The 12,711-nt window shown below is 35.6% G+C and overlaps 1 protein-coding gene across 1 annotated transcript; it reads left to right on the top strand.

Moving 5' to 3' along the window:
• Window positions 1-758: 758 nt before the first annotated feature.
• LOC120217005 (RNA-binding protein 38-like) lies at window positions 759-3,326 on the top strand. Its single transcript, XM_039214248.1, has 6 exons — window positions 759-941; window positions 1,036-1,159; window positions 1,276-1,405; window positions 1,811-1,847; window positions 1,974-2,226; window positions 2,941-3,326. Exons 1-6 carry the CDS (start codon window positions 759-761, stop codon window positions 3,012-3,014), a joined length of 801 nt encoding a protein of 266 aa, XP_039070179.1. The 3' UTR covers window positions 3,015-3,326.
• The last annotated feature ends 9,385 nt before the right edge of the window (window positions 3,327-12,711 follow it).

Here is a 12,711-nt window from a genome sequence, read left to right as displayed (position 1 = left end):
GGACTCGTAAGTATTCTCCAAGAATTGGGCCAACTCATCATGCCCAACAAGTCCAAGTCTGCGCACATAGAACCTTTCTCGTGAACATTTGCGCCAATGTCCATGGACCTAAAAGTTTAGTCCTGACAATACGCATAAATAAACGATAAAATTCATTTTTTGAGGCAAAGGCTTAAAAAAGACAACACATGGAAAAAGTAACCCTAAAAACAAAAAGAAGAGAAAAACACAACTACTGGTTAGGGGGCTGAAGAGAGTATATTAAAGCAGAAGCAGTGAAGACAGGGTCAAGTGCGTGCAGTCACGCAGGCTCAAGCTGTCATTCGATATAACGAAGCCAATCCCCTACCCTCTCTCAATATCTCAATAGACAGCAAATTAACGTTTGCAACTGTCTGGTCTCTCTGTCTTTAAACTACTGTTTTCTTTCTTTCCCCTTCTGGCTTTCTCTTTTACTAACCAACTCATCAAATAATAACAACCGGCAACAACTTCTGTAACATCATAAACAAGGCTTCATCTCATTCTCTGACCCTCTTCAATGATTCCTTTGTGGTGAAATGAGAGCTTAAAAGAAGGGGAAATGGATATAGAGACAATCACAGTAGAGCAACAATAAGCAAGGGAAATGAGGTGGAATTGCACAAGATTCGGCTGTCTGATCCTTTCTTGTCAACTCTAATATGTGATCCATCCGAAACAAGTGTTTTCATGCAAAAGGAAAGTTACCCACTTGTTGTTTTGTTTGTTTAGATGCGATGGCTTCTGCAGATTATCGACCAGATTTTGGTGACACGACGTTTACCAAAGTGTTTGTTGGGGGACTAGCTTGGGAGACCCTGACCGACGAAATGCGTAGGTATTTTGAGCAGTTTGGAGAGATTCTTGAAACTGTTATCATCACTGATAAAAACACTGGAAAATCTAAAGGATATGGCTTTGTAAGTTATTTTATATATATATATATATATACTATGTTAATGGCTAAGTTTCTTGTGCAATGATGCCAATATCACAACATTCCCACTCGTGTAGGTTACTTTCCGTGATCCTGAGTCAGCTCGGAGGGCATGTGTTGAACCAAACCCTGTGATTGGTAGAAGAAGAGCAAACTGTAACATTGCTTCACTTGGAAGGTCTAGACCTTCACCGTCACGAGGTCCCCATACTCTTTGATATGTGCTGCACTTTTCCTTACTAATTCATTTTATGGGAAGTGAAAGAAAAAAACAGATGGTGACAATAATGAAATGGATATGATGGATTTCAATGCAGGAAGAAATCAAGGTAGCAGTCCTTTTCAGGGAGCTGCACAGCTAGGTGCACCGTCCTATAGTGGAGTTACAGCAGCAGTGCCTCCACAACCGCTTCCTCAGCTACCACCTGTCATGTATCCACCTTATGGGTGAGCATTCCCTATTGTTTTCAATCAAATCAACCTTTTATTTGTTCCGTGCTCTAGTTAGAGGAAGTGGTACATGCATACCATTTTTAACCTGGAAATTTTTGTGTTAGTATAATTACATTATGCTTAATTATGTGTGTTTCTCGATGCAGCAGGTATATCAGACAGTACATAGTAAAAATAATCATGCATGCATTTGACTATAAAATTTGTCGTCACTGGGATGAAAAATAAGGTAAAAGAATGCGAACCGTACAATACCAATGCAGTAAAAAAAAAGGCTAAAGGCGTTAGTTTCGCTAAACAAAAAAAACACGGGGTTGATGTATCCAATAATTTTCAACATGATAATAATCATTTGCTCAAATTTCTACTAAAAGTTGTTGATGAATTCCATCTTTCCAGGTACCCAACTTACAGTCCTGAATACGGGTATCACCAAGTAAGCAATGAAACCACTTTCTCTGTCGATTTCAAAAATTAATATCAATATATAAGTTGTTCAATATAAAGCAAGCAGTTCAGCCAACAATATTATATAAGGAATGTTATTGAAATGGAAATGCAGAGTCTCTACAATCCACAAATTCAGCAGGCACAATACCATCACCAACTGTATGGATCATCATCTTTCACAATGGGGTCACCATATTATTTTGGCTACTCTATGCAAGCTCCCAGGGGAACATTTTCTGCATCCCAGGCTCAACGTATCCCCGGACCGTCCTATCTTTTCTATCCTACACAAATGGAGGGGTCCTTCTCCAACTATCCTCCCCCACCCTTCCATCTCACTAGGCATCCCTTTCACTCTTCTGCAGGTAAATAGTTCTTGTCATTTTTTTACTACCAACATTATTTAGGCTCCATATTCATGATGATACACATTTCTTTTGAGTAAAAGAACGCACCTGAGTCAAATACTGATATGCCTTTTAGTATTTATTCTTGTTAAGTGGGAGTAATTTTTCTGTCATCTTCCTCTGATTCAAACATACAAATTCTGGCACAGATAAAATATAGTATTAGGGATTTAGTGTAGCATGCGCCAAAGTGGAAGGGGGTCACATGGGCAACCTCAAACATGTGAATGAGCTGTGTGGTTGTTGGCATGACCCGAATGATGGGTCAAATAGAAAGTCGTGACAGAGCATAGTGTAAACAAATAGTGTGCTTTCAGTATCAGGGATGATGCTTTTGATTGATTCTCATCATGCAGTCAAAGTGGAGAGCCCCACTTACCATGTTATTCACTGCCCACTGTTTTAACCATTTCTTATTTTTCCTACATGAAATTACATCAATTAGATTAACCAAATGTACAATGCTCCCAGTTCAATGTAATGTACAAAGACATAACATGGAAGCCAGGCTGGCAGAGGGGCCCTGTTTCTCAGTGAAACATCACATGTTAGGGCATTATTTTCTCTAACTATGGAAATATACATACTAGACTCCTGTATCTTTATCATTATTTTGCTGTTTTCACTTATATATATTATCATCATAAATTTTGTTACTGATTTTGATCTCAGATTCTCAGACTTCTCAGCCTCCCTCCACAGACACAGAAGCTGGGGCCATCACTTCTGAAAGTCCAAAAACCTGAAAGGGAAGGAGAACTCATCATCCCTGCCAAAATGATCAAACTATACAATCTTGACAAGTTTTTATGTTCTTCTTATCACCTTATTTAACTCTCATATCCTCAATGATTTAGCCATAGGTGAGTACTACTGCATCAACTTACTGCTGTGGCCTATGGCTGGAATGAGGAGGACTAATCAACCGCCTTATGCTGATCTTTTTCGCCTTATTCTATTTTTCTCTCAAGTGGTTCATTCATCAAGAGTTTTAGCATCCTTTACAGAACTACACTGTATGAACTTTGAACCAAAAAAAGGGAAGCACATTCCCTTAATAAAAAGGGGAAATTTGCTTAACAATTTAGCCTCAACATCTTGTGATTTTCTTCTGTGCATGGGGTTGATTCAAAAATCAGTAATTGACAAGATTTATACATTACATAAGAATGAGATTTTCATTTCTTTATTTTGTCTTATTATAACCATAATAATCAACACAAACTTTTACCACTTGATCTGCTAATCTAATTTGTATGGTTAGGACAGTAACATAAGAAGTTAATGACGGAATTCAATTTTTATGAATGTATTGCAAATATATTTATTACTGTAGTTAATAATAGTTATGAATACTGGGCTTTTTTATTTTAATATTTCTAATCTAGATGAACCTGAAAACCTTGTTTATATTTATTGCCCACCAAAAATCCCTATCAATATTTTTTTTTAATTCAACATGAGGAATGTTTGATCTTTACAACATTATTTGCTGCATATAACATGTTCCAAATTATTCATGCTCTGATTCTGTGATCTCGAAATTTTTATTTATTTATTGGTTAGAGGGTTAGGAATTATAAATTTTGTATATATATGTACAAAGATTAAATGAATTGAGAAAATGCTACAACAACGATTTATCAACATACAAAATAAAAAATTAAAGAGAATTTAGTTATAACCAGTCTTTTCAGGTTTGATGTCAATGTACAGAAAATGCATGTAAAGAAGTTGTGCTGTGTCTGTAACCTAATGGAGAGAGCAAAACTTGGTTTATGATTTGGTTTAGACCTTTATAAGACGAATCATTGGGGTTGCTGTTGGCCTCTTCCGCCATCTTCTTCGTCGCTTTGCCTTTTCCCCATTCCATTAACTCTATGACGAGTCCAGCAACTTAATCTCTCTTGACATTGCGGTTAGTTTCCATCAAATCATTGGAACACCGAACGATATACTTTCTCACCAACAGAAGGGTGGCTCAAAACTTGTACCTGCGGGCAGCAACTTGCCTGCAAGCCCGTCTTCGATCACAGTATAAAATCTGATGCTGAAATGCAGAGTTCCCAGTCCCCACATACTAAATCAGGCCTAATAACCCCAAAAATAAAATGATCGGTTGCTATTAGCCAACCCCCAAGCAAATTCAGTCAGCTGATCAGGTGTCATCACAGTGTTGGGATCTTTCGATTCGAGCCATTGAAGACACTTGGGGTCTTCTTTCCATAGATTTGACCCGAGTTGTTTCATCGTGGGCCTGATGACTTAATAGATTCAGTGGTTCAAGGGAGAAAACAGGAGCTAGCATTGAGGACAGTACACCTAAAACTTCACACTTCAGGTCCTCGAATGTATTCAAAATATTATGTCTACTTTAAAGTTTAACACTGCAATTTAGATCTTTTAATTCCGTCCTTCGATTACGGACATAAAAACAGGACTTAAAATAATCGAATTCCGCATATGCTAAAGGAATTGAGGTTTTCTTCAAATGCAGAGATTCAGCTCTTTTATGGAGTCCCAACCATTAACCCTTTGTTTCGTTTCCAAGATTTTGCAGAATCGTGTAATGCACTGCCTTAGTGCCGTGGACTGGAGTCCATGTTTTTATGCGGCAACTAGCAAGGCAATCATGCAGTACAAATTCATTTCGACCCCAAATTCTTCGTTGCGGTAGGTGTATCCTTTATCTAGTTGCCTGAAAATTTGTTAGATAATGAATCAGAAATAAACGACACGAGTTGTTATCTTATGAAATGAGTATGCATCATTATGGACACCATTAAACATCAATGAAATAGACACAGTAGAGATGCATATTCAGACCCTCTTGACCACCCGTCCCAAAAATAATTTAGTCTTTTATGGATGATATTTTGGGAAAGAAATTTAGATTAAGGGTCCGTATGTTTTACTCAAAATATTTTTTAGAAAATCGTTTTACTGTGTTTGAAAGAAATTTTTGTAAATCATTTTCCACTAGTTGATGATTTGTTTTTAAAAATTATTTATTATAAATATTAAATATAATAAATAATATTAATTATTATAAAAAATTAATATTATTAATTTTGAAATACCAAAATAATTTATTTATTATTATTGTTAAAATATTATTCTTATAATTTTGTATTAAGATAATATATTCTATTAAAATAAAAATATTATAAATTATATTAATTATTTATTAAAATAATAATATTATACTACATTTTGAAAATTATTAATGAATATATTTTAAGTATTTTTATTAAAATATTACTAGAAATATTATTTCTATAATTTTGTAAATAACAATATTAAGATAATATATTCTATTAAAATAAAAATATTATAAATTATATTAATTATTTATTAAAATAAGAATACTATATTACATTTTGAAATTATTAATGAATATATTTTAAGTATTTCTATTAAAAACATTACTAGATTATTATATTAAATACATAAATAATGTTATTCATTATTAATAATATTATTTTTATGAAATTAATAAATAATATAAATTTATTAATAATTTATTATATTATCAAAATAAAAATAATATAATTTATTATTATAATATAAATGAATATTATTCTAATATTAAAAATATAACATTTATTATTAAAAATATTAATAAATATATTGTAAATATTTTAATAATTAATGATTTTATTGTCAAGTCTAGTATGAGAGATTCACAAAATGATATTGTTTGATCGATGGATTTTACGCTTTATTCCGAGAGTGCAAAACATTTTAGGCCAATAAGCTAGCAAAAGAATATGTGTCTAGTAACGTGAAGAATACCAATGTTTGTTACCTTTAGTCAGGGCCGGTCCAATGAGTTTTAATTCCATGGGCGAGATAATAATTTTATGCCCCTATATTTGTACCGTATAATAGACAAAACATAAATAATTTTTTTAAAACAAAAATGTAATAGAAATTATAGTCAATTAAGAGATTCTATAGCTTCTTAAGGCTGCAATTATAGTTTATCGGTTAATATGAGGGAAAATGTTGTAGGAATATAGCTAGATTGAAGAAGAAAAAAATAGAAGAGCTTATGATAGAGTTTCCATAAAATGCCTTTGGTCATCGTTATGTTAGAATTATTACACAGCCTTATACATGAGCAAGTTTCAATTTGATTCATCTAGTGATTTATAATTTCCTTTAATTGGAACAAACGTGTGTTCTTTCGAAGCCGTAAATAGAATCTACGAGATCAAATGCTGCAAGCATCCCAGTGCTCTTGCAGTCTGTGTTGGGTATGTTTAAGGCATAAAGCACTTCGTTGTCATGGTCCATTTAGCTGATGGATTACTCGACTCTCTCAAGCCGATGCTTTGGTCATTTTTAGAATATTGGGCTTGAAAGTTGGGTTGCGAGAGCTTAGTTTTAACATACCCATAACCCTGTCGCAATAAAAGAAAGAAATGCTGAAATAGGACGAGCGGGTCGCCATTCCAATTTCCAACCAAATCGTAATTGGAGCTTATCTTTGCTTGGGGTTTGTTGTTTTAGCCAAAACAGAAGCAGATAGAGGAAGCAAAAAGATGGAGGACGGAGAGATAGATGTGGAAATGGTGGTGGAAGTGAGATCGCAGTCATCAGATATGCCGCGGAAGCCCGAGAAATCTCCTTACGATATGCTTAAAGAAACCAAATCCTCGGTTGAAGAGGTCGCTGCCAAAATCCTCTCATTCAAAAAGGAAAACAAACCAAAATCTGAACTCAGAGAACAAGTCACCCAAATTGATGCCCCCTCAAACATGCTGCCCTGGGCTAAGGCCCATCTGGCATATGTATTGGGTCGGGCATGCCTTTAGTTTAAGTGTTTTTTTGCTTGAGTGCCTCAACTTTGGATGCAGGTTAGCCGGTGATCATATGTTGTTATGAATTAATAATACAGTTGATTTTGGTTTACTTTCCAAATCAAGCGAGCAAAGGAGTAGAAGCTTTGTTTGCTTTTGGAAGACTAAGGAAATCTCAGTAAGGGGAGTGTTAAGTTTCAATTGGCTCTTGGTTGTATATGGTTGTTATATTGAATTGTTTGTGATTAGTTCTTTTGCAATAAATCCAAGACATTTTTAGGTGGTATCATATTGGTGTCTCATTTGATGATGAAATTTGTTAGTGTGTGAATATTTGTGTGAGTGACTTGAGTGTTGGTTACTTTTGTGTTTTAGTCATGTTTTTTAGAATTGTGTTACTTTGTTAAAAATTGGTTATCCGGTTGTCAATAATTGGGTGGTGAGGATTTTGCTTGGCATTTTGTATAAATACATTACCTCATGAATTAATAAAATTGAGCATTATTCATCGTAAAGAAAAATAGCACTAAAGATAACATGATATCATTGTTCAATAATCATGGGTACTCGTTCTTCTTGGCTGCGTGATGCCGACGACAGAGCAATCTTCTTCTAGTGGTGTTTTTGGTGGGTCGAGCTTGCTTGGCAGTGAGAGAATGTTTAGAAATAAAATAGTGAGTATTACTTTGGATGAGTTTAACTATTTACTATGGAAGCATCAAGTTCTTTTTACTGTGAGGAGTCATTAGCTGGATAACCTTCTTAACAGTGGCGTTCAACCTCTGGCTTGGACGGTTACTCTGGATGATGGTTTAGTTATAGACAATGATGAGTATGAGGTATTTATAGCTCAAGATACCCTGACCTCTTGTCTTCTGTCCACCGTGACTTTTGTATATGGTTGGAGCTACGATGATGGTGAAGATTTAAACTAAGATTACAGAGTTTTTTGCTAGCAAATCTCCTACCACCATCATGAATCTTCATCATAAGCTTAAGAATGTGAGGAAAGGTTATTTGGAGATGTTGTCTTACATCTCCCATGTTAAATAAATCTATGATACGCTTATCACCATATGGTACTTCGATGTCAGAGTCTGGGCAGATCATCACGATCCTAATTAATCTACTGATGAAATATCGGCCTCTTATTGTGGTCATCATCAAAAGCTGAGAACCTTTCTCCTTAGAAAATATGGTATCAGTGCTTGCCAATGTTGAGATACAACAATGAACTTTTGATGACTTTGATAATCTGTGGGCCGGTGCAAATATGGAAAAACTCATAGTTACTGGTGATAGTAGTTATTCTCTGTTAGGTATGACTCATAAATATATCGAGAAAGTCTCATAGTAGGGGTTATGATTATGTGGGTTGGGGGTGCGTAGGCGCAAGCCCCTCGGAATGGTACAGGGTTATTTTTGTAAATATGTACCAGAGTTTATTTATTATAAAAGGAGATATAACCTAAACCTATGAGACATTGAATTGAATAAAAATTCTAGCGACGCCTAACGCACCGAGGACATAAGCACATTGCTGAACCTTGTTAAAATTCTTGTGTTCTTTCTGTTTTCTTTACCCGATTTGTTGAAAACATTTTTGATATTTCGATATAACAAATTAAGTTAAATGAATTTTAAGATTTCACAAATGATTTTACAAATTCGATTCAATTAACCGAATATCAAATTATTACTCCAAGTTTTTCAAGATCAATTTTAATCCTTACTAAATGTGTAAAATTGTGATTTGTACTTAAACTATTTTTGAAATAATTTTTACAAAGTATTTTGAACCAAAAACAAGCCTTAAATCAATTATTCAAAGGCATGCACTGATGCATCAGTCCATGCATCGATGCATCGATGAATTAATTGAACATCGAATGCATTCCATGCACCGATGCACTCTCCATGCATCGATGCACTCTGAATATTTTCAAAACATCGAATGCATTTGATGCATCGATGCACAAGCCATGCATCGATGCATCAGGCTATTTTTCAAACATCGAATGCATTTCATGCATCGATGCACACTTGGTGCACCGATGCATCAAGTGTTCCAACGGTCAAAATATTTGAATTTTACACGAATGCACCGATGCATACTTGATCATGCATCGATGCATGAGACGCTCCACCTAGAAAAATTAATTGTTTTCATACTTAAACGGCTCTATTATCCCCACTAATTATCACCAACGTTCAGAATTGATTCAAGGGGTATTTAAACAAGTTCTGGAGCCATTGATCAATAACAAGAAACATCAATCAACTAGAATCAAGAGAGAATCAAAGAGAAAGCATCAAACCTCAAGTTTGAGTATTTCAAGCCTATTTTTCATCCAATATTCATTTGCTTTCAAGAACACTTTTGTACTCAATTGTATTTATCCTTGAGTGTTCTTTTCTTTGTTCTAGAATTGTGCAAACATCTTACCTTGTGAGGTTTTCTTGTAAGTTTGCAAATTTGTAATCTTCTCTTAGGGAAAAAGAGTGTTCTCAAGAATTGGGGTATATTCTTGAGGTTGTTGTAAGGTTATCTCTTTGGCCTCAAAAGAAAGAACAAATTAGTGAATTTATTGGAAAATCCTTAGTGTGGATAGCTAAGGTAGTGGATGTAGACTTTGTTTGAGAAAGTCGAACCACTCTAAACCACTGTGCAATTTCTTTCAATTTTCTGCAAAAGCTTCCACGAAATTTTTAATTGCCAATTCACCCCCTCTTGGCCGATTCCGTCGATCGATTAACTCAACACGATTATTCAACAATTGGTATCAGATGTCAGGAGCCAAATTCGAAGTTGTGAAATTCGATGGTCGGGGTAACTTCGGATTATGAAAAACAATGGTGAAGGATCTGTTGGCACAGCTAGGGATCCTGAAGGCTTTGTGACCTACAAAGCCGACGTCAATAGAGGAGGAAGATTGGGAAGAATTGCAGCAGGGAGCGGCTAGAACCATACGATTATGTTTGGAGGACGAGGTCATGTATCACGTCATGCATCTGTCATCTCCAGATGAAATTTGGAATAAGTTGGAAAGTCAGTTTATGTCTAAATCTTTAATGACTAAACTGTATCTAAAGCAATAATTGTATGGGCTGAAGATGCAGGATGATCATAATTTGGCGCAACACGTGAATGTCTTCAATCAAATCGTTTTTGATTTGGCTCGGCTTGATGTGAAAATTGAGGATGAAGACAAAGCGATGATTATGTTGTGTTTGTTGCCTCCCTCTTACGAACACATGGTGACTACTCTTACATATGGGAAAGAGACTATCAAAGTTGAGGAGATTACTGCAACCTTGTTGGCTCACAACCAACGGAAGCAGAATGCAAGGGAAAGCTCTCAGGCTAATATCTTATATGTCAAGGGTAATCGAGACCCTGGACGGAAGCCAGAGAAGGCAGGGTCTGGGAAGCGAAATTTCATATCCAAATCTAGGGATAAGAAGACAATTCACTGTTACAAGTGCAAGGAGGCGAGACATATGAAGCGAGACTGTCCGAAGTTGAAAAAACGGCCTGATGAGAAGCGTGATAACACATCCAAGTCTGTGAATGTGGTCGAGGATGACAATTCTGATTACAGTAAGGGTGATATGCTCTCTATTTCAACGACTCAATTGACGGATGCTTGGATTCTTGATTATGAATGTTATTATCATATCACGCCAAATAGGGAATGGTTTTCGATATATGGGTCGGTTAATTCTGGTTCTGTCTATTTGGGTGATGATCGATGTTGTAATATTGTTGGTATTGGTGATGTTATAATTAAGATGTATGATGGTTCTGTTCGGACGTTGTGTGGTGTTTGATCTATCTCAGATTTGAAGAAGAATTTGATTTCTCTGGGCACTTTGCACAAGAATGGTTTTATCCCTAAGACTGATGAGGATAGAGAAACCATTCGGATTGTTAAATGAGCTTTGACTGTGATGAAAGGAAAGATGATTGCATGGAATATTTACAGATTGTTAGGGAGTATTGTTGTAGGTGGAGTTCTTTCTGTTGAGTCATGTGATGATACTACCAAACTGTGATATATGCGTCTTGCTCATCTTAGTGAACGTGGATGGCTGAATTACATAAAATAAATTTGTTGCACGGTGTTAAAAGCTGTAAGCTCAATTTTTGCAAGTATTGTGTTCTTGGTAAACAGACTAAAGTTCGTTTCAAGACTAGGAAGCACACAACTGAAGGAATTATTGATTATTTGCATTCTGATGTATGGAGGCCTTCCACGACATCGTCTTTGGGTGGATCTAGGTATTATGTTACTTTTATTGACAAATTTTCATGGAAAGTTTAGGTGTGTTTTTTGAAACAGAAGTCTGACGTTTTTGAGCATTTCAAGTTGTGGAAAGATGAGATAGAAAACCAAACAGGATGAAAAATCAAGTGTTTGTGGTCTAATAATGGTACGGAGTACACAGATTCATAGTTTCTAAACTTCTGTAAGGAGCATGGGATTAAAAGGCATTTTACAGTGTGTAAGACACCATAATAGAATGGTGTTGGGGAACGGATGAACATGTCATTGATTGAAAGAGTCAGATGTTTGAGGTTAAATGCGGGGCTTCATAGTAGAAAGGAGATGATTATGATGAAATTTTTTCTCCTATGGTCAGGCACACTTCAGTCCGAGTAGTAATTGTATTGGTGGCTAGTTGGGATTTTCATTTAGAGCAGATTGATGTTAAAACTACTTTTTTGTATGGTGATTTAGAGGAGCAGATCTACATGCAGTCTCTGAGATAATGGTACAAATGGTTTGACTCCTATATGATCAAGATTGGCTACAAACAATGAGAGTATGATTATTGTGTCTATGTTAAGAGCCTTGATGGTGGTTCTTTTATTTTTCTGTTATTATATGTTGATGATATGTTAATTGCTGCGAAGAACATGGATGATGTTATCGGTTTGAAAACTTTATTAAGTCGTGAATTTGATATGAAAGATTTAGGTGCTGCAAAGAAAATTCTTGGAATGGAAATTTACAGGGACAGAGACTCAAGGAAACAGTGGTTATCTCAACGGGGTTATGTTGAGAAAAAACTAGAAAGGTTTACGATGAGCAGCGTAAAACCAGTGAGCACTCCATTGGCGAATCACTTTAAGCTCTCATCAGAAAAGTGCCCTAAGACAGATAAGGAAGCTGAAGATATAGAAAAAATTTTGTATTCTAATGTTGTTGGCTGCTTGATGTATGCAATGGAATGTACTCGTTCTGATTTAGCTCATGCGGTTAGTCAAGTTTGTAAGTACATGTCTAAACCTGATAAGCAATATTGGGAAGCAGTCAAGTGGATCTTTAGGTAATTAAAGGGTACCGTTGGACATGGAATTATTTTTGGTAGTCAGCGGGATAATCCTTTGTTGTAGGATATGTGGATTCAGACTATGCGGGTGACTTGGATAATAGAAGATCTACGACAGGGTTATGTCTTTACTCTTGGTGGATGGCCTATTTGTTGGAAGTCTACTATTCAATCTGTTGTGGCATTATCTATAACTGAAGCTGAATACATGGCAGTGGTTGAAGCTGCAAAAGAAGTTTTATAGCTTACTGGTTTAGTGAATGAGTTGGGTGTTTAGCAAGGTGGAGTTCAGTTGATTTGT

The sequence above is a fragment of the Hibiscus syriacus genome, unplaced genomic scaffold (assembly GCF_006381635.1).
Source record: "Hibiscus syriacus cultivar Baekdansim isolate YM2019G1 unplaced genomic scaffold, ASM638163v2 tig00110174_pilon, whole genome shotgun sequence".
Lineage (NCBI taxonomy): Eukaryota > Viridiplantae > Streptophyta > Magnoliopsida > Malvales > Malvaceae > Hibiscus > Hibiscus syriacus.
The sequence above is the reverse complement of the archived record's forward strand: the minus strand, read 5'-3'. Positions and strand labels throughout refer to the sequence as shown.